The 23473-nt window shown below is 45.4% G+C and overlaps 1 protein-coding gene across 7 annotated transcripts in view; it reads right to left on the bottom strand.

The window, feature by feature from the left end:
- Positions 1 to 23473, bottom strand: part of dus3l (dihydrouridine synthase 3-like (S. cerevisiae)) — a 60672-nt gene that overhangs the window by 17515 nt on the left and 19684 nt on the right. For all 7 annotated transcript variants that reach the window (XR_005460752.1, XM_038797934.1, XM_038797938.1 and 4 more), the window contains exons 5-10: positions 21901 to 21942; positions 10101 to 10253; positions 8895 to 9011; positions 8125 to 8190; positions 7918 to 8028; positions 3938 to 4034 (exon numbers count right to left, since the gene is read on the bottom strand). Coding sequence is in view for 6 of the 7 variants with exons in the window: in XM_038797934.1 (XP_038653862.1) it covers positions 3938 to 4034; positions 7918 to 8028; positions 8125 to 8190; positions 8895 to 9011; positions 10101 to 10253; positions 21901 to 21942 (586 nt within the window). In the remaining variant the exon portion in view is untranslated. The remainder of the gene's footprint in view (positions 1 to 3937; positions 4035 to 7917; positions 8029 to 8124; positions 8191 to 8894; positions 9012 to 10100; positions 10254 to 21900; positions 21943 to 23473) is intronic.

The raw sequence follows: 23473 nt of genomic DNA, 5'->3' as shown, positions 1-23473 counted from the left end.
GCATGGTAGCATTGTGGATAGCACAATGGCTTCACAGCTCCAGGGTCCCAGGTTCGATTCCGGCTTGGGTCACTGTCTGTGCGGAGTCTGCACATCCTCCCCGTGTGTGCGTGGGTTTCCTCCGGGTGCTCCGGTTTCCTCCCACAGTCCAACGTTGTGCCGGTTAGGTGGATTGGCCATGATTAATTGCTCTTTCCAGGAGCTGGTGCATACTCGATGGGCCGAATGGCTCCTTCTGCACTGTAAATTCTATGTAATCTATCTTACTCTTCTTTATAGCTTTTTTAGTAGCTTTCTGTTGCCCCTAAAGATTTCCCAGTACTCTAGTCTCCCACTAATCTTTGCCACCTTGTATGCTTTTTCCTTCCATTTGATACTGTCCCTTATTTCCTTAGATATCCACGGTTGATTTTCCCTCCTTCTATCGTCCTTCCTTTTTGTTGGTATAAACCTTGGCTGAGCACCGTGAAAAATTGCTTGGAAGGTTCTCCACTGTTCCACCATAAAGTCTTTGCTTCCAATCTCCCTTAGCTAGTTCTTCTCTCATCCCATTGTAATCTCCTTTGTTTAAGCACAAAACACTAGTATTTGATTTTACCTTCTCACCTTCCATCTGTATTTTAAATTCCACCAAATGGTGATCGCTCCTTCCGAGAGGATCCCAAACTATGAGATCATGAATCAATCCTGTCTCATTACACAGGACAAGATCTAGGACCACTTGTTCCCTCGTAGGTTCCATTACATACTGTTCTAGGAAACTATCGCAGACACACTCTATAAACTCCTCCTCATGGTTGCCTTGACTGACCTGGTTAAACCAATCGACATGTAGATTAAAATACCCCATGATAACTGCAGTACCATTTCTATATTCATCCGTTATTTCTTTGTTTATTGCCTGCCCCACCATAACGTTACTATGTGGTGGCCTATAGACTACTCCAATCAGCGACTTTTTCGCCTTCCTATTCCTGATTTCCACCCAAATGGATTCAACCATAGCACCAATGTCATCCCTTACTATTGCCCGGATGTCATCCTTAAATAACAGAGCTACACCACCTCCCTTACCATCCACTCTGTCCTTCCGAATAGTTTGATACCCTCGGATATTTAACTCCCAGTCGTGACCATCCTTTAACCATGTTTCAGTAATGGCCACTAAATCATAGTCATTCACGATAAATTGCGCCATCAACTCATTTACTTTATTCCGAATACTACGGGCATTCAGGTAAAGTACACTTATAGAACATAGAACATAGAACAGTACAGCACAGAACAGGCCCTTCGGCCCTCGATGTTGTGCCGAGCCATGGTCACCCTACTCAAACCCACGTATCCACCCTATACCTGTCACCCAACAACCCCCCACCCCTTAACCTTACTTTTTAGGACACTACGGGCAATTTAGCACGGCCAATCCACCTAACACGCACATCTTTGGACTGTGGGAGGAAACCGGAGCACCCGGAGGAAACCCACGCACACACGGGGAGGATGTGCAGACTCCACACAGACAGTGACCCAGCCGGGAACCGAACCTGGGACCCTGGAGCTGTGAAGCATTTATGCTAACCACCATGCTACCCCCCGTTATGTTGGCTTTTTTACCTCTGCTTTGAATCTTAACATCTCGATCAGTAACCTCTCCCAAGTTATATTTCCTCTCAACTTTTCTCCTAATTTTCCTTGTCGTTGAACCCACATCTTCATGTAACAACTTGCCGTGTCGCTTACAATTAATGTTTTTACTTCCAGTTTTATTCCTTTTAGTATTACTGGGCCTATTCACTGAGCTCCCCATAGTCACTGTACCTTGTACTGTCGCCCTTTTTGATTTTTGACTGTGGCTTCTCTGCCTTACACTTTCCCCCTTACTTCCTTTTGCTTCTGTCCCTGTTTTACTACCAACTTCCAGCATCGGTTCCCACCCCCCTGCCACATTAGTTTAAACCCTCCCCAACAGCTCTAGCAAACACACCCCCTAGGACATCGGTTTCAGTCCTGCCTAGGTGCAGACCGCTCAGTTTATACTGGTCCCACCTCCCCCAGAACCGGTTCCAATGCCCCAGGAATTTGAATCCCTCCCTCTTGCACCATCTCTCAAGCCACGCATTCATCCTATCGATCCTGACATTCCTACTCTGACTAGCTTGTGGCACTGGTAGCAATCCTGAGGTTACTACCTTTGAGGTCCTACTTTTTAGTTTAACTCCTAACTCCCTGAATTCAGCTTGAAGGACCTCATCCCATTTTTTACCTATATCGTTGGTACCTATGTGCACCACGACAGCTGGCAAGTAGTGGCATCCAAGTTCTTGATCAGAAGATACAGTTGTTGATTCAAATTCAGACTAGGGCATCATAAATTAAGTCTGAACACACTTCTTTGGCACTGGACTAAAAAGGGGCACAGAGATCTTTTTGATCTTTATTTAAAATCAGCAGAACAAGTCGCTTTGTGGAATACAAGGGGCGCAATTCTCCGCCCCCACGCCGGGTGGGGGAATCGCGGGAGTCCCGGGCGATTCCCGCCACGCCGCCCTGGCACCCGCACGTGATTCTCCCAACTCCCCGAAAACGGCATGCCGCATTTCACGACATGCCGCATTTCACGACATGCCGCTCGGAGAATCGCTGCTCGCCTTTTCTAACGGGCCAGCGGCGATTCTCCAGCCCGGATGGGCCGAGCAGCCTGCCCAATCCGACGGGTTCACGCTGGCGACAACCACACCTGGTCGCTGCCGACGTGAACAGCGTGCGAACACTGCGTGCGCGGCCTGTTTGGGGGGGGGGGGGCATCGAGCACCGGGGGGCGCTCAGTAGGGGTTTGGCCCGCGATCGGTGCCCACCGATCGGCGGGCCGGCGTCTCTAAAGGACGCACTCTTTCCCTCCGCCGCCCTGCAAGATCAATCCTCCATGTCTTGCGCGGCGCCCGCGGTGAGGACTGCAACCGAGCATGCGCGGGTTGGCGCCGGCCAACCTGCGCATGCGCAGGTGATGTCATTTACGCGCCGCCGGCCGCGTAATTGACGTGGCTCCGCTCCTAGCCCCCTGGGGGTGGGAGAATAGGGGGCGAGGAGTGGCCTCCGACGCCGGAGTGAAACATTCTGGTTTTCACTCCGGCGTCGGCACTTAGTCTCCCGATGGGAGAATTTCGCCCAAGACATGCCAAAATAATTCTCCCTCATACTTGAGAACTCCAACACATGTCACATTAGAGCATCCTCAAGCCTGTGTGAAAGATGTGGAAATAAAGGGACAGCAGCTGCAGAGTAAAAGGGGGCTCCAGCCAACATCATGATGTATCCCACGCAGAGAGTCAGTGGGCAAGTCTGTTTGTCAAAATAGGATGTGAATTAAACAGTTGGTGATGAGGAGGGCTGGTTGCAGCAGTAAACTTGGACATCTAAATCCAAAATAGAGGGAACAATGCGAGCTGTGCTACGTAGGTCCTTCCACTATTTTGAAGGCAGGTGCCCATTGTACAGTTAATGAAGAAATTCTGAGACACAGCAATGACAGTTACTAGAGGATGTTATCAGCAGATTGCATATCACATGACACTGCTCCTATCCAGTGCAGGATGTCTACCTTGATTGTAGCTCCCTATGAGAGATGTTCTTCGCCTCAATCATTTAATTAAGTGACTGAGTAGTGCTACACTCCTGTATGCTTCACCCGATGCCCGTGTCTATGTATTTACATTCTGTATTTTATGTTTGCCCTATGTATTTCCTTTCCATGTACGGAATGATCTGTCTGAGCTGCACGCAGAATAATACTTTTAGTTGTACATCGGTACACGTGACAATAAACAAATCCATCCACTTAACAAGTGAAGATCATGTGTCACTCTGGACTGCTCTTATATATGTCACTTCAGAAACAGCTGCAGATACTGTATAAACCAGACAATTCTAAACTTACCGAACAGTGGCATTGGATTAGCCAATTGAGCACAGTAATCAATGTACTCCCAGTCTGACAATTTAGTGTAACGCTGCTCTCTAGATCGGCCATGGAGCTACAGAAACATGAACAGGAAACGTTAATAATAGGGAATGCCACGATCATATTTCTGATGCACCACAGTAAGCAACTACTTTCGTCGCATTGTGCAAAAATATTTTGGGGCATTAAAATGCTGTTAAAGCTCTGAAAAACACATGTCCATATAGTTGTGAAGCAAATTGCTCCAGATACCACATTGGTGCAGATATTTGCATACACGTAGCGAACATTCACTGGGAGAATGAATAGCAATTATGTCATGACATCAATCAGTGTGCAATGCTGATTTAATACTGTTATCACCCTTCTGTTCAACACTCCAACTAATGCCCTCCCAACCGCTCACAGCAGAACATGCAAGATGGACCCACTGCCCCACCAATGTTATTTAAGTATCAAATACTTCCAGGTTATTAGTTGCTGGTTGATTTCTTCTTCATGTTGCCACAGCTCCAAAGTATTTTTGGCTTTCCAGGGTTTGTTCAATTTGTAAAATTCTACAATGAGAGGTGTTGCAGGTGCTGAAGCAGACTTAAAAGGTTTCTGCATAAACCAATTGCTTCCAGATATGGGTGCACTAGCAGCCCCTTCTATTGGAAAACAGCACGCCTTGGACAATAAACAGAACCGTGTTGCTCTCCACAGCGGATAAGAACAGGTCAGAGGTGAGGAAGCTTGTGGTGAGAACTCACCTCCCGACTCCTCAAGGCTTGTCCACCAGCAAGGCACAAGTCAGGAGTGTGATGGAATATTCTCCACTTACCTGTATATGTGCAGCTCCCACACAAGAAGCTCAACACTATTCTTATGACAAAGTAACCCACTTCATTGGCATCCCTGCAACAAACATCCACTCCTTCCACCACCAATGCAAAGTAGCAGCAGAGTATATAATCTACCAGAAGCATTGCAGGAACTCACCAAGGCTCCTTTTGACAGCAGCCTCCAAATCCATGCTACCATCCTGAAGGACAAGGACAGCAGACACATGGAAACACCACCACCCTCAAGTTCCCCTAGAAGCCAATCACCATCTGACTTGGACATATATCACTGTTCCTTCACTGTTGCTGGGTCAAAATCCCAGACCTCCCTCCCTTACAGCACATGACTAAACCAATTGGACTGCAGCGGATCAAGGCAGCAGCGCACATCCACCTTATCAAGGCCAATTAGCGATGTGCAATAAATGCTGGCCTAGCCAGTGATGCCTATATTTCATGAATGAAGTAAAGAAAATGTGCCCAGGGTGTTAAAGCAACTATGCTCCTACCCGAATCTCATGGAAATTCAGATTAGGGCAAAGACCGCATAGACAACTCCTTTCTTCTGGGTTGTCTGTAATAACTCATCCAATTGCAAAATCAATAAGTGGAATCTCAATTCCCATTCACCAACTTATCACAATCAAGCCACCACACAAGGAACGCTTGAAATTAAATGTACGAATCAAACCATGTCATATTAGATGAGCTTCACTAATCATCCCTGTGCATTCTCTCAAGTGTCTGTCTCGAGTGCCTTTACCTCGCCTAGTGCTCTTACATGGTACTACCCCAGTACGTGCAACTTGGCTGATGGAAGGCTGTTGATTTTCAATGAGGGAGACTGCCAATAACCATGGAGGACCAAAATGAGAAGCTCTGGGTCTAGATGGCCTGGCTGTGGACTGCATTATCTCAGCAGAGTTAGCAGCAATCTGAACTGGCTGTTTGACATTCAACAGCAAGGGTACTGGAGTAGCAACAATTAAAAGACAAATGCGTCCTTCTTGAGGGGCAACAGACTCATGTTTCATGGAACCACTGCCACTTCCCTGTGTGATCCTCTAATCATCCCTAATACTCTGTTGGAGGAAAGATTGCTGGACTGCTGCGATATCCTGTAAGTCCCTTTGCACACTGTAAACCATAGCAATGACAGAAGTCTGCACTTCTCTGCAACATCCAGGCATTTAAGTGCATCTGGATGGGTACATGAATAGGGAGGAAATAGAGGGATACGGAACGAATAAGGGCAGAAGGTTTTTTAAAAAAGTTAGGGCATTATGATCGGCACGGGGCCGAAGGGCCTGTTCCATACTTTTCTTTGTTCTTAATGCTACAATGGAAGATACAACATGATGTTTGGGTGAAATGGTGTTGGCCCATACTTCCATGTTGGAAAGACTGGGCTCAACTTCTGCATAACGCTCTGATGTTGATGCTGAATACCCTATGTTCCTTGACAATGCTTACAAGCTTTCAAAAACATTTAATTTAAAGTTGTGGTGCCAGAGGGGGATAAAGAGGTGCATCCTTATAAATTATAAGCGTGTGGAATGCAGTGGAGGTAGGTGAAAAGGAACATGGAATGAGGATACTGACATCTTCAATGGTTCAGCCCCACTGCTGACCCCCACCCAAATAATGGCCTGCATCATCATGATCTTCATGGTTTAAAAAAAGTTCCAGATTGAAAATATAATGCTAATGAATGGGAAGAATACATGGGAGATTCTAACAATTAATGCAAAACATTTTTAGGAAAAATTAACTAATTGTTTTAAACAGATTTAGACTACTCTCAATCCTCAAGTAGATAAGCTTAAAAAACCCCAAATAAAACCCAGATTAGTTATTTTCTCTACAGTGAAAGGGCAGAAGAATTCTTCAAGGATCAGGGTCATCTTTGCTTCCACACAGTAAGTAGAATAGGAAGGCCCTATTAAAACAAATCAGTCGTTCAACAGATGTTGTTTCCCCCTCTTTTTCTTGTGTGAACTGCCCGTGCTGAAATGACTGAGATCTGGAATTCACTATGTCGCTGCATTCTATCACTCATGGTGCAGCATCCTTCAGCTTTTGAACAAAATAATTGGTTGAAATAGTGATCTGCAAGAGTAAATTAGTAACACTGCTCTTGCAAATTTGCGAATTATATTTCTGACATTTGTTAATCAGATTTTAACAAAGTAATTGATTTCACAGCCTGGAACTGTGATTTTACTAGTATAAGAGTAGAAAATTGAGATTTTGTATCAGATCTTCCAAAGCCAAGAGGTGACTATTGATGCATCTGCTGCTGGTCCACTTTACAACCTGATAGATGTCCTGACACATGATCAAGCTCTGTAATCGTCTGGGAAATTGAAACTTCCAATGGGCTGATTTCTGTCACCCCGGACCCCCTGCATGTGACTCTTACACTATGTCAGTGTCAATTTAATCTCTGCTGTAACTGTGATTAGCAGTGCAACCTAACCCACCACCCCCAACCCGACTATCCAACTCCCAACCCACCTGACTGCCCACTCAGTCTGACCCCCACCCCACTACCACAGTTACCCGCCCACTGAAAACCTTTGTGATCTTTATACACGTCACCAAACATGACAGCTGATGGAGCATGTCTGCGGGGCTGTTGCTCTTCATCAATGCTCCCCCCAGATGGCTGCATTGAAACATTGCTGCTGTAGCTGCGACAGGAAGACCCATTTGCAGGGACACAGGAACATTGGGAAACATCTTCAAAGTCAGTGGCCATCACCCCAACATTGCTGCTGACCAGAAGATATGGCCAATATGTTGTGTACTTGGATTTTCAATTTTAAACATTTTTTTTTTTAAAATATAAATTTAGATTACCCAATTATTTTTTCCAATTAAGGGGCAATTTAGTGTGGCCAATCCACCTACTCTGCACATTTTTGGGTTGTGGGGGCGAAACCCACACAGACACGGGGAGAATATGCAAACTCCAAACGGACAGTGACCCAGAGCCGGGATCGAACCTTGCACCTCAGAGCCGTGAGGCAGCTGTGCTAACCACTAGGCCACCGTGCTGCCCTCAATTTTAAACATCTTGCTGCTAGCTGGTAAACTAACTAGAAGAACAGAATGCTCAATACCACTTACTGTAATGAGAGAAAGCCCACAATCCCGAAGGTTAGGTATTATTTTGTGGGCAATGTTGACCTTTTCATATACACCAGTCCTTATTTTTACAGTCAACGGTACATCCAATACCTGCAGCAAGTTAAGGAATAATCAACTTCAGTTTCATGTAACAAAGTAAGATGTATAACAGGACTAATAAATTGTAGGTCTATAGAAACTACTCACAGAATTCACTCCTTTCACAATCTGTTCCAACTTGTTCAAACGGTTCATTAGACCACAACCACCTCCCTGTGAAGAGTGGAAGATTTCAAGGATATGTCACAAATATTCATACATTAGAGGTCCCAAGCAAAATTTATCCATTAGCATGATGCATGTTTACAGATTAGATCATAAAACCACACAAACTGAAGGTATAAATCTAACACTGAAGTCTACTTACACAGATGATCACTTAAGATTCAGAATCCATAGAATTCCTACAATGCAGATGGAAGCCAATCCACCCATAAAGTCTGTACTGACGCTCCGAAAGAGCACTTTACATACGCCCACTCCCCCGCCCACTGATCGTGAAAATTCACCTAACCTGCACATCGTTGGACTGTGGGAGCAAACCGGAGCACCCGGAGGAAACCAACGAAGGCACGTGGAGAATGTGCAAACTCCACAAGTCACCCAAGGCCGGAATTGAACCCAGGCCCCTGCTGCTGTGATGCAGCAGTGCCACCATGCCTACCAAAATTTAAATATTTGTTCAACTGGATTAAGTTTATTTTAAAAAGTGGCAGGACAATTTTGCAAACTGAAGGAAGCAAATATACATCTTCACTTCCAAAATAAATGCATGAAAATTGAATGGCTTCTGTTTTGGGCAGACATCCTGCTTTGCCAGATTATTGACACATTTTATAAAAACAAAAATGAACAAATGTATATTTATATAAAACATCCCTTATGGAAAAATATCTCGGGGGAGTAAAACAACTCACCTTGTGATATACTAGATCTATTGGACAGCCCACATTAATATCAACAAAGTCTACGTCTATATTCTGGTTCAGAAGCTCAGCGCATTTTGTCATGGTGTCAGGAAAAGCTCCCTCTATCTGTAAAGAAGCAATACACTTTAACTGCAAGTAAAAATATTCCACGAGAATTTAACTCAAAATTATTTATTTAAATCTTGCAATAATTACAAGGCGACTTCAAATAAAGCATCATCAATTGAGATAACTATTCTGAAGCCTTTTATAAAAAAGAATAACACTATTAAGATTTCAGAAGTGGGCAGCACGGTGGCCTAGTGGTTAGCACAACTGCCTCACGGCGCTGAGGTCCCAGGTTCGATCCCGGCTCTGGGTCACTGTCCGTGTGGAGTTTGCACATTCTCCCCGTGTTTGCGTGGGTTTCGCCCCCAAAACCCAAAAATGTGCAGAGGAGGTGGATTGGCCACACTAAATTGCCCCTTAATTGGAAAAAATAATTGGCTAATCTAAAATTTAAAAAAAAAAAGATTTCAGAAGTTAGCTGAGGTACCACAAATGCCCAAAATAAAATTAAATTGATTATCTACTTAACACTTTCCAGTAAAAGGACCAGGATAAACATTACCAAAGGTGCGTATGTACTTCACACACTTGGTGAACTAGAGGTGCCAAGTGGTTTCACACCAGTTGGACAAGTAGCACAACAATGGTCTACACGCAAAAGCAATTCTGTTGCTTTGATGAACCAAATCATCAGGAGTGGCTGAACAGCTCAGTTCACAGAGTTTACAGTGCCGAAGGAGGCCATTCGGCCCATTGAGTCTGCACCGGCCCTGGAAAGAACACCTTATCTAAGCCCACACCACCACCATATCCCGTAACCCAGTAACCCCACCTAACCTTTTTGGACACTATGGGCATCTTAGCATGGCCAATCCACCTAACCTGCACATCTTTGGACAATGGGAGGAAACTGGGGCACCCGGAGGAAACCCGTGCAGACTTCCCACAGACAGTGACCCAAGCTGGGAACCGAACTTGGGACCCTGGAGCTGTGAAGCAAGAGTGCTAACCACTGTGCTATGAGCTCTTAAGCAAAGCCCTTGTCTCAGTTGGTGCAGATGTAAATCACAATGCCAGATAATGAACCCGAGTCTTAAACACTAATATTTAAGGTGCGTCAAGATAAAGTAACTTATGAGGACAGACCTGCACTCCGAATACGTCTTCTGTGTAATGGCGTTTCAACAGTGCCCATTCAGAAGACTGACCTTGCAAAAGCTTTGTACACATTGCCATTTCTCCACAAGTGATATCAGCTCCAAACCTTTTACATATTCGACGGAAAGGAAGATTTCCACACTGTAATGAAACAAAAGACTTGCATTTATAGATGCCTTTCACAACCGAGGGATGCCCCAAAGCACGTGAAAACAAATGAAGTACTTCTTGTGAGCTGAGTCAGTGTTGTAATGCTGCAAATGCAACGCAACAGGGAATAATATATAAAGAACCAAAAACACACACTTCAAGTAATCCAAAAATTAAATACCCTACAAACCAATTCTTCAACTCTTTGAAACTATTTAAACATGTTTATGAGATGTGGATATTGATAGCAAGGCCAACATTTGTTGTGATGTGGAGATGCCGGCATTGGACTGCGTTAGGCACAGTAAGAAGTCTTACAACACCAGGTTAAAGTCCAACATGTTTATTTTGAATCACTAGCTTTCAGAGCACTGCTCCTTCCTCAGTTGAATGAAGATGTAGGTTCCAGAAACATATAAACAAAGTCAAAAATGCAAGACGATACTTTGAATGAGAGTCTTTGCAGGTAATTAAGTCTTTACAGGTCCAAATGGAGCAGGTTAAAGAGGTCTGAATTGTCTCAAGCCAAGACAGTTGGTAGGATTTTGCAAGCCCAGGCCAGATGGTGGGGGGTGAATGTAATGCAACATGAATCCAGGATCCCGATTGAGACCGTACTCATGTGTGCGGAATTTCGCTATAAGTTTCTGCTCGGCGATTCTGCGTTGTCGCGCATCCTGAAGGCCGCCTTGGAGAACGCTTACCCGAAGGTCTGCAATATCTGCATGGTCTCGCCAATGTACCACGCTTCGGGACATCCTTTCCTGCAGGGTATGAGGTAGACCTTCAACCAACGTTATACACCAGATACATGGAACATAGAACATACAGTGCAGGAGGCCATTCAGTCCATCGAGTCTGCACCGAACCACTTAAGCTATCACTTCTATCACGTGCAGACGCTATCACGGGGAGAACGTGCTGACTCCGCACAGTGACCCAGCAGGGAATCGAACCCGGGACCCTGGCGCTGTGAAGCCACAGTACTAGCCACGAGTGCTACCATGCTTCCCTCATCGATGACATTTTTTTCCTTTGGACCCACGGCGAAGAATCACTGAAACGACTACACGATGACAGCAATACGTTCCATCCCACTATCAGACTCACCATGGACTACTCTCCAGAATTGGCTGCATTCTTGGGACACACTTGTAGACCATAAAGTGCAGAAAGAGGCTGCTCGGCCCATCGAGTCTGCACTTACCCACTTAAGTCCTCACTTCCACCCTAACCCCGTAACCCCGAAACCCAATAACCCCTCCTAACCTTTTTTGAGACAAAGGACAATTTAGCATGGCCAATCCACCTAACCTGCACGTCTTTGGACTGTGGGGAGGAAACTGGAGCACCCGTAGGAAACCCACGCAGACACAGAGAGAACATTCAGACTCCGCACAGACAGTGTCCCAGCGGGGAATCGAACCTGGGACCCTGTGAAGCCACTTGTGCTACCGTGCTGCCCTCCATCAAGGACGGTTACCTCAGCACTTCGCTTTACCGCAAGCCCATGGATAACCTACGATGCTGCACTTCTCCAGCTTCCACCCCAAACACATTAAAGAAGCCATCCTCTATGGACAAGCCCTCCGTATACACAGGATCTGCTCCAACGAGGAGGAGCGTAACAGACATCTACAGACGCTGAAAGATGCCCTCGTATGAATGGGATATGGCGCTCGACTCATCGATCGACAGTTCCAACACGCCACAGCAAAAAAACGCACCAACCACCTCAGAAGACAAACACGGGACACAACCGACAGAGTACCCTTCGTTGTCCTGTACTTCCCCCGGAGCGGAGAAACTACGACATCTTCTTCGCAGCCTTCAACATGTCCTCGATGAAGACGAACATCTTGCCATGGTCATCCCCACACCCCCACTACTTGCCTTCAAACAACCGCGCAACCTCAAACAAACCATCGCTTGCAGCAAACTACCCAGCCTTCAGAACAGCGACCACGACACCACACAATCCTGCAATGGCAATCCCTGCAAGACGTGCCAGATCATTGACATGGATACAACCATTACACGCGAGAACACTACCCACCAGGTACGTGGTACACACTCATGCGACTCAGCCAACGTTGTCTACCTCATACGCTGCAGGAAAGGATGTCCCGAAGCATGGTACATTGGCGAGACCGTGCAGACGCTGCAACAACGGATGAACGGACATCGCGTAGCAATCGCCAGGCAGAAATGTTCACTTTCAGTCGGAGAACACTTCAGCAGTCAAGGACATTCAGCCGCTGGCCTTAGGGTAAGCGTTCTCCAAGCTGGCCTTCAGGACGCGTGACAACGCAGAATCACTGAGCAGAAACTTATAGCCAAGTTCCGCACACATGAGTACGGCCTCAACTCATGTCGCATTACATTCACTGCTTACCATCTGGCCTGGGCTTGCAAAGTCCTACCAACTGTCCTGGCGTGAGACAATTCACACCTCTTTAACCTGCTCCATCTGGACCTGTAAAGACTTAATTACCTGCAAAGACATGCATTCAAAGTATCGTCTTGCATTTTTTACTTTGTCTATGTATGTTTTTGGAACCAACCTCTTCATTCATCTCAGGAAGGAGCAGTGCTCCAAAAGCTAGTGATTCAAAACAAACCTGTTTAACATTTGCTGCCCATCCCATATTGTCCTTGAGAAGGTGATAAGCTGCCTTCTTCAACCACTGCAGTTCACCTGGTGCAGGTACACCCACAACTCTGTTAGGGAGTTTCAGGATTTTTTGAACCCGCAAACGGTGAAGGAATAATAATTTATTGCCAATACAGGAAGGCAAAAAAACTTGGAGGGAAATCTTGTGATGGGTGTTCCCATGCATCTACTGCCTTGGTGCTTCCGGGTGGTAGAGATCTCAGGTTTGGAAGATACTGTCAAAGCATCCTTGGTGAATTGCTGCAATGCAATTTGTAGATGGTACACTCTTCTCCACTGTAGAATGATTAAGTTGGTTGATGGGATGCTGATCAGGGGACTGCTTTGCCCAGGGTGGTGTTCAGAGAGCTGCTCTCATCCAGCCAAGTGAAGAGTATTGGGCAAATCAAATTAGTGACAATACCAGAGAGGGGGAATTCCTGCAGTGTATAATGGATGTTTTCCCGCATCACTACCATACGATACATGAGAATTAGGTCATTCAGCCCATCGAGTCTGCTGCCCCATTCAATCATGGCCGATGTATTTCTCATCCCCATTCCCCTGCCTTATCCCCATAACCACTGATCCCATTATTAATCAAGAACCTAGCTATCTCTCTTAAAGACACTCAGTAATTTGATCTCTGCAGCCTTCTGCGGCGAAGAGTTCCACAGATTCACCACCATCAGGTTGAAGAAACTCCTCCTCATCTCAGTTTTAAAGCATCGTCCCCTCAGTCTGAGGCTGTGTCTTCGGGTTCTAGTTTCTCACACCAGTGGAAACATCCTCTTCACGTTCTGTAAGTTTCAAAGAGAGCACCGCTCATCCTTCTAAACTCCATTGAGTACAGACTCAAGAGTCCTCACCTGCTACCCTATTCTGGAAAAAAGTATTTTATCCAGGGATCTTTCTTGTGACCCTCCTCTCCAAGGCCAGCAGATACGTTGAGGAATCAACTTGAGGACAGGCCATCTTAGACTGTGTATTGGGTAATGAAAAATAAATCATTGGCAATCTAGTTGTGCGAGGCCTCTCGGGGCTATGCGACCATAATATGATAGAATTCTTCATCAAGATGGAGTGACGTGGGTGATTTTGAAACTATTGTCCTCAATCTAAATAAAGGAAACTATGATGGAAGAGGCACGAGTTGGCTATGATAGATTGGGAAACATAAATTAAAGAGATGACGATGGATAGGCAATGGCAAACATTCAAAGAGTGCATGAGTGAACTGCAACCATTGTTTATTCCTGTCTGATGCAAAAGTAGGTCGTTTTGCGCCAGACAGGAAAGAACTGCATGTCCCTTTCAGTCAGAAACAGCGAAATTTATAATAGGGAACGAAGAAATGGCTGACAAGCTACATACTTACTTTGGTTCTGCCTTCTCAAAGGAGGACACAAATAACATATCAAAAATATTGGTAAACACAGGGTTCAGAGAGAGAGGGAGGGACTGAAGGAAATCAGTATTAGGGAAATGGGATTAAGGGCCAATAAATCCCCAAGGTCTGATAATCTACATCCCAGAGTACTTATTTGAGGCATTGGAGGCAGTTCGGAAAGGTTCACCAGATTGATTCTGGGGATGAAATGGTTGACGTTACGAGGACAGAGGGCAGCAGAGCAGAGCTACTGATCAGCTGTTCTGGGGGAATTTGCATACGTGCAGTGCGGTCAGCCTAAGTTGAAGGTGAATCTGCGAAGTAGACGCGAGGAGTTTGAGTGAAGGCAATCATCCAGCAGAGGGCAGCAGAGCAGAGCTACTGATCAGCTGTTCTGGGGGAATTTGCATACGTGCAGTGTGGTCAGCCTAAGTTGAAGGTGAATCTGCGAAGTAGACCCGAGGAGTTTGAGTGAAGGCAATCATCCAGCAGAGGGCAGCAGAGCAGAGCTACTGATCAGCTGTTCTGGGGGAATTTGCATACGTGCAGTGCGGTCAGCCTAAGTTGAAGGTGAATCTGCGAAGTAGACCCGAGGAGTTTGAGTGAAGGCAATCATCCAGCAGAGGGCAGCAGAGCAGAGCTACTGATCAGCTATTCTGGGGGAATTTGCATACGTGCAGTGCGGTCAGCCTAAGTTGAAGGTGGTTTGTGGAGAGGCTGTTGGCAAGTGACAGTTAAACCCGAAACACTTCGTGAGTGTTTCGCACCCTACCTCCTCCTCTAACCAACCCCCCCCCACCCCACGGTGGTTGGGAAGCGGGAGCAGGGGCCTGTCGTGAAGGTGAGTGAGTGCCTTTAAATTTGCTTACCTTTCAGCGGGAGCAGGGTTTGAGGTAATATCAGGTAAGCTCTTCTTTCTTTTTCTTTTTCTTGTTTTTTTTTAAATCTAGAGGTGATGTCAGGGAAGGCAGTACAATGCTCCTCCTGCAGAATGTTTGAGGTGAGGGACGCCGTCAGTGTCCCTGCTGATTTCATCTGTGGGAAGTGCACCCAACTCCAGCTCCTCAAAAACCGTGTTAGGGACCTGGAGCTTGAGCTGGATGAACTTCGGATCATTCGGGAGGCAGAGGGGGTCATAGATAGGAGCTTCAGGGAAGTAGTTACACCAAAGACTGGAGATAGGTGGGTAACTGTAAGAGGGACTGGGAAGAAGCAGTCAGTGCAGGGACCCCCTGCGGTCGTTCCCCTGAGTAACAAGTATACCGTTTTGGATACTTGTGGGGGGGACGACTTACCAGGGGTAAGCCATGGGGTACGGGCCTCTGGCACGGAGTCTGTCCCTGTTGCTCAGAAGGGAAGGGGGGAAAGGAGTAGAACATTAGTAATTGGGGACTCAATAGTCAGGGGCACAGATAGGAGATTTTGTGGGAGCGAGAGAGACTCACGTTTGGTATGTTGCCTCCCAGGTGCAAGGGTACGTGATGTCTCGGATCGTGTTTTCCGGGTCCTTAAGGGGGAGGGGGAGCAGCCCCAAGTCGTAGTCCACATTGGCACTAACGACATAGGTAGGAAAGGGGACAAGGATGTCAGGCAGGCCTTTAGGGAGCTAGGATGGAAGCTCAGAGCGAGAACAAACAGAGTTGTTATCTCTGGGTTGTTGCCCGTGCCACGTGATAGTGAGATGAGGAATAGGGAGAGAGAGCAATTAAACACGTGGCTACAGGGATGGTGCAGGCGGGAGGGATTCAGATTTCTGGATAACTGGGGCTCTTTCTGGGGAAGGTGGGACCTCTATAGACAGGATGGTCTACATCTGAACCTGAGGGGCACCAATATCCTGGGGGGGAGATTTGTTAGTGCTCTTTGGGGGGGTTTAAACTAATTCAGCAGGGGCATGGGAACCTGGATTGTAGTTTTGGGGTACGGGAGATTGAGAGTATAGAGGTCAGGAGCACAGATTTGACTTCGCAGGAGGGTGCCAGTGTTCAGGTAGGTGGTTTGAAGTGTGTCTACTTCAATGCCAGGAGTATACGAAATAAGGTTGGGGACCTGGCAGCATGGGTTGGTACCTGGGACTTCGATGTTGTGGCCATTTCAGAGACATGGATAGAGCAGGGACAGGAATGGTTGTTGCAGGTTCCGGGGTTTAGGTGTTTTAGTAAGCTCAGAGAAGGGGGCAAAAGAGGGGGAGGTGTGGCGCTGCTAGTTAAGGACAGTATTACGGTGGCGGAAAGGATGCTAGATGGGGACTCTTCTTCCGAGGTAGTATGGGCTGAGGTTAGAAACAGGAAAGGAGAGGTCACCCTGTTGGGAGTTTTCTATAGGCCACCTAATAGTTCTAGGGATGTAGAGGAAAGGATGGCGAAGATGATTCTGGAAAAGAGCGAAAGTAACAGGGTAGTTGTTATGGGAGACTTTAACTTTCCAAATATTGACTGGAAAAGATATAGTTCGAGTACATTAGATGGGTCATTCTTTGTACAATGTGTGCAGGAGGGTTTCCTGACACAATATGTTGACAGGCCAACAAGAGGCGAGGCCACATTGGATTTGGTTTTGGGTAATGAACCAGGCCAGGTGTTAGATCTGGAGGTAGGTGAGCACTTTGGAAACAGTGACCACAATTCGGTGACCTTTACGTTAGTGATGGAAAGGGATAAGTATACCCCGCAGGGCAAGAGTTATAGCTGGGGGAAGGGCAATTATGATGCCATTAGACATGACTTAGGATGTGTTGGTTGGAGAAGTAGGCTGCAAGGGTTGGGCACACTGGATATGTGGAGCTTGTTCAAGGAACAGCTATTGCATGTTCTTGATAAGTACGTACCAGTCAGGCAGGGAGGAAGGGGTCGAGCGAGGGAACCGTGGTTTACCAAAGAAGTGGAATCTCTTGTTAAGAGGAAGAAGGAGGCCTATGTGAAGATGAGGCATGAAGTTTCAGTTGGGGCGCTTGATAGTTACAAGGAAGTGAGGAAGGATCTAAAGAGAGAGCTGAGACGAGCAAGGAGGGGACATGAGAAGTCTTTGGCAGGTAGGATCAAGGAAAACCCAAAAGCTTTCTATAGGTATGTCAGGAATAAAAGAATGACTAGGGTAAGAGTAGGGCCAGTCAAGGACAGTGGTGGGAAGTTGTGTGTGGAGGCTGAGGAGATAAGCGAGATACTAAATGAATACTTTTCGTCAGTATTCACTCAAGAAAAAGATAATATTGTGGAGGAGAATGCTGAGACCCAGGCTATTAGAATAGATGGCATTGAGGTGAGTAGGGAAGAAGTGTTGGCAATTCTGGACAAGGTGAAAATAGATAAGTCCCCGGGGCCGGATGGGATTTATCCTAGGATTCTCTGGGAAGCCAGGGAAGAGATTGCTGAGCCTTTGGCTTTGATTTTTAGGTCATCATTGGCTACAGGAATAGTGCCAGAGGACTGGAGGATAGCAAATGTGGTCCCTTTGTTCAAGAAGGGGAGTAGAGATAACCCCGGTAACTATAGGCCGGTGAGCCTAACGTCTGTGGTGGGTAAAGTCTTGGAGAGGATTATAAAAGATACGATTTATAATCATCTAGATAGGAATAATATGATTAGGGACAGTCAGCATGGTTTTGTGAAGGGTAGGTCATACCTCACAAACCTTATCGAGTTCTTTGAGAAGGTGACTGAACAGGTAGACGAGGGTAGAGCAGTTGATGTGGTGTATATGGATTTCAGTAAAGCGTTTGATAAGGTTCCCCACGGTCGGCTATTGCAGAAAATACGAAGGCTGGGGATTGAGGGTGATTTAGAGATGTGGATCAGAAATTGGCTAGTTGAAAGAAGACAGAGAGTGGTAGTTGATGGGAAATGTTCAGAATGGAGTTCAGTTACGAGTGGCGTACCACAAGGATCTGTTCTGGGGCCGTTGCTGTTTGTCATTTTTATAAATGACCTAGAGGAGGGCGCAGAAGGATGGGTGAGTAAATTTGCAGACGACACTAAAGTCGGTGGAGTTGTAGACAGTGCGGAAGGATGTTGCAGGTTACAGAGGGACATAGATAAGCTGCAGAGGTGGGCTGAGAGGTGGCAAATGGAGTTTAATGTGGAGAAGTGTGAGGTGATTCACTTTGGAAAGAATAACAGAAATGTGGAATATTTGGCTAATGGTAAAATTCTTGGCAGTGTGGATGAGCAGAGGGATCTCGGTGTCCATGTACATAGATCCCTGAAAGTTGCCACCCAGGTTGATAGGGTTGTGAAGAAGGCCTATGGTGTGTTGGCCTTTATTGGTAGAGGGATTGAGTTCCGGAGCCATGAGGTCATGTTGCAGTTGTACAAAACTCTAGTACGGCCACATTTGGAGTATTGCGTACAGTTCTGGTCGCCTCATTATAGGAAGGACGTGGAAGCTTTGGAACGGGTGCAGAGGAGATTTACCAGGATGTTGCCTGGTATGGAGGGAAAATCGTATGAGGAAAGGCTGATGGACTTGAGGTTGTTTTCGTTAGAGAGAAGAAGGTTAAGAGGTGACTTAATAGAGGCATACAAAATGATCAGAGGGTTAGATAGGGTGGACAGCGAGAGCCTTCTCCCGCGGATGGAGGTGGCTAGCACGAGGGGACATAGCCTTAAATTGAGGGGTAATAGATATAGGACAGAGGTCAGAGGTGGGTTTTTTACGCAAAGAGTGGTGAGGCCGTGGAATGCCCTACCTGCAACAGTAGTGAACACGCCAACATTGAGGGCATTTAAAAATTTATTGGATAAGCATATGGATGATAAGGGCATAGTGTAGGTTAGATGGCCTTTAGATTTTTTTTCCATGTCGGTGCAACATCGAGGGCCGAAGGGCCTGTACTGCGCTGTATCGTTCTATGTTCTATGTTCTATGACAGATTGAACAGTTTGGGCTTATACTCTCTGGAGTTTAGAAGTATGAGAGGGGGATCTGATCGAGGTATATAAAAAAACTAAAAAGGGACTGATAAAGTAAACGTAGACCAAATGTTCCCCTTTGCGGGGGAATCTAGAGGTCACAGATATAGTTTGAGAGGCTGTAGATTTAAAGTGGAGATGAGGAGGAAATACTCACAGAGTGGGGTGAATTTGTGGAACTCGCTGCCCTGTAGTGCGGTGGAGTCTGAATCATTAAATGGTTTCAAGGAGATAGATATATTTCTGATCTTTAAAAAAAGTGAAAGGGGTAGGAGGAACAGATAGGGCGGTGGATTTGAGACTAAAAGAGATCAATGGCGGAGCAGGCTCAAAGGGCTGAAATTGCCTACTTCTGCTCCTAATTCCTATGTACCTCATTCTCTGAAATTCAGCTCTTTTGACAACATCTGGATAACGGATAATAAGATCTGGAGCCCCAGTAGTGTTGTCAGGGCCCATATCCTTTGCTCTAGCTAGTGTATTTAGCAGTTTCTTGATATCACATGGAGTGTATTGAACTGGTTGAAGACTGGCATTTGTGATGCTTGGGAACTCAGGGACAGGCTTTGATGGATCATCCACTTTGCATTTCTTGACAGAAGATGGTTGTAAATGTTTTAGCCATCCCTTTTGCATTGATTTTTCTTTTCATTTTTTAAAATTTAGAGTATCCAATTATTTTTTTCCAATCAAGTGGCAATTTAACGTGGCCGATCAACATACCCTGCATATCTTTGGGTTGTGGGGGTGAGACCCACGCAAACACAAGAGAGAATATGCAAACTACACACGGACAATGACCTGGGGCTAGGATCGAACCTGGGTTCTCGGTGCCGTGAGGCAGCAGTGCTAACCATTGCACCACTGTGCCACCCTCCCCACCCCTTTTGCATTGATGTGATGGGTTTGGCCCTCAATTGAGTGCGCAAGATACTTGTGTACCCTCCTCAGGGTAGTTGTTTAATTGCTCTTCAGCATCCATGACTGGATGCGGCAGGGCTGCAGGGTTTGGTCAGATCCTCCGGCTGTGGGATCACTTAGCTCTGTCCATAACATACTGCGTCCACTGTTTAGCGTGCATGAAGTTCTGTGCTGTGGTTTCACTGGGTTGGTACCTCGTACTTTGGAATGTCTGGTGCTGCTTCTGGGAACTAGCTTGGAGATAACAGTGAAACATATGCTGAGCCATGAGGTTACAGATTGTGGTTGAATACAATCCTGCTGCTGTTGGTGCTGCTCAGATGCCCAAGCCACTATATCTGTTCTGAACCTTTAGCACAGTGCCACACAAGCTATTGAAAGGTATCTCAGCATGTGTCGCTATAGAGACTGTTAGGTGGTCACTCCTATCAATACAGGTCAAGGACAGATGCATCTGAACAAGATGTATTGGTGAATGAGTGACCAACTTGGTTTTTCCCTCCTGTTGGTTCTCACACCACCTGCCACAGGCTCAGTGAGGCATATGTGTTTTTCTTCAGGATTCGGTGGAGCGCTGGGCCACTCTAGGTAGAGCTGGGCCTTGGTGACAGACAATTAAGTTTCCTACCCAGAGTGCATTCTGTGTCCTTGCTATATCCGGTGCTTTTTCCAAGTGGTGTTCAACATACCAATGCATAACTAAATTTGCCTGACCTTGTCCTACTCTGATATGGAAAACTATGCAAGGAAATGGTAGAATTGTTGCCGGTGTAGACACGATGGGCCAAATGGCCTTCTGCTGCGCTGTAACAATTGTATAACTCAGAGATTGTGCCAAATGCTCCAGAAACATTGCTCCAATCCCTCCATAGCGACTGATAGAATTTAAATTCAATGAATGGGCTTAAGAAGCTAGTCTCAGTAATGATTATGAAACTGCTGTGAAATCCCTGCTGGCTCTGGTTTCCTTCAGGGAAATAAATTTACTGTCCTTACCCAGTCGAACCTACATGTGACATCAATGTGACATGTACTGTTCTTTGATTGGGCTGATGTGAACAAAGAACATTGGACTTCGTTTTATCAACAAAGCTATTTATTACTAACACTACATTAACGAATAACTAAAATGTCCAAGATTAATACAGTTGGAAATAAATGTCTAACACTAACTTACACTACGATACAACAGAGCTGTTCTAATCTGCGACTGCTATCAACTCCTTACAAACACCTTCTGAAGGAACACATGGTGCATCCGGGTCCTGGGGCTCCATACTCGCCCCACCTGCTGGTCGGATGGTAGAACTACAACAATAAAACATCAAACTTATAATACACTCGCAGATCATAGAATTTACAGTGATGATGAACTACTAATATTATAGACAGATGATAGTCTACCTATCATCACACTCGGCAATGTGGTTGATTCTTAACTGTCATGTGAAATGGCCTAGCAGGCCACATAGTTGCATCAACGCCAAAAAGAATAAACTTGAACAGATCACCAATCGTTGACTTAGACACTATAGTAGGGCCTGCTGCTGTGGTGGGATTTGAATCATGTATCAGAGCATTCAGCCTCTGGATTATTAGTCCAATAAAATTGCAACTATGCTCCCTTCAGGAATGGACAAGGTCTGGCAAACTTAGTCATGCTTTGGTATGAAAGACGAGATGATGATACTAACTTGTGATCCTGTCTAGAACTTCATGTTCTTTAGATTTATCTGGCATCAACAACAATTACAGCATTCTACTTACTGTTGTTAGTGGGGCCAGGTAAAGCTTATCCTTGAAGTTCAGCTGAAAAATAAAAATATTTACTTAACGTTAAAATACTTGAAAAATTAAACATATACAAGAAAAAAAGTACATAAAAGATAATGCATAGCTTTACTGTTACATTACAAAAAAAAACTGCAACTGCCAAACTGACATGTGTTAACTTTGCAGAAATAGTGATTTTCACGATAATGCAAGAATATTGATCAGTGGAGATGAGGATTCCTGCCGACCCACCCACCCTCAACACAGGCACAATATAAAAAGTATATTTATTTTTACATTTTGATTTGAAGTTAAAGCTCTTCAGATGCAATATATTACAGACTAAAGTGCAGTATGTGTAAATATATTTCCCTATGGACGCATATTTGAGAACAGAACATGGGATGATAGATGAGTAATGAAACAGGTCCTTAATTTTGGTTTAGTCTCGATATAGAATAAGATTATTTTTATATATTTATACTTCATTTTATGTCCACATTTCCTCAATTTTTCTCAATCATCCTATAACTTCACTTACCCCAGCCCCCAGCACCACTACCATTTTCCAGGGGCTGGTTTAGCACAGGGCTAAATAGCTGGCTTTTAAAGCAGACCCAGGCAGGCCAGCAGTGCGGGTTCAATTCCTGTACCAGCCTCCCCAAACAGGCACCGGAATGTGGCGGCTAGGGGCGTTTCACAGTAACTTCATTTGAAGCCTACTTGTGACAATAAGTGATTTTCATTTCATTTCAGTTTCCAAAACTTTACATCTCAGGGATATTCCTTACAGTGGAATTTCCTTCTACATTTGGATCCTCCCCACAATCCAACCATTGGCTGATGCCGCTTAGGGACCCAATACCGACTAATAAACCTTATATTTTCTTTTTTTTCTATTCTATAAATTTAGAGTACCCAATTCATTTTTTACAATTTAAGGGGCAATTTAGCATGGCCAATTCACCTAGCCTGCACATCTTTGGGTTGTGGGGGCGAAAGCCGGGGAGAATGTGCAAACTCCACACGGACAGTGACCCAGCGCAGGGATCGAACCTGGGACCTTGGCACCATGAGGAACCAATGCTATCCACTACGCCACCGTGTTGCCACCTTATATTTTCTTACCAAATTCACTTACATCAGGGGTGGGCAAACTACGGCCCGCCAAAGGTCTTTATGTGGCCCACCAAGTCATTAAAAAAAAAACTTTTTTTAAAAAAAAACTTTTTTTTTTTTAAATAATTTTTTTTCAAGGTTAATGGGGGGGGTGCTGTTGGATTACTTACTGGTATAGGGTGGATACGTTGACTTGAGTAGGGTGATCATTGCTCGGCACAACATCGAGGGCCGAAGGGCCTGTTCTGTGCTGTACTGTTCTATGTTCTATATGAGGCGCCCAGAATCATAACCGGGTGAAGTAATTATTTTACTTAATATACTATGCAGCCCTTTAAAATTGTGAATTTCTGAATGTGGCCCTTGCACGGAAGAGTTTGCCCACCCCTGACTTACATTGTGATGTCGCAAAGTCCCTTTCTATTCGATAAAAAGAGAAAAACTGAAA

This window comes from Scyliorhinus canicula, chromosome 5, assembly GCF_902713615.1.
Source record: "Scyliorhinus canicula chromosome 5, sScyCan1.1, whole genome shotgun sequence".
Lineage (NCBI taxonomy): Eukaryota > Metazoa > Chordata > Chondrichthyes > Carcharhiniformes > Scyliorhinidae > Scyliorhinus > Scyliorhinus canicula.
The sequence above is the reverse complement of the archived record's forward strand: the minus strand, read 5'-3'. Positions and strand labels throughout refer to the sequence as shown.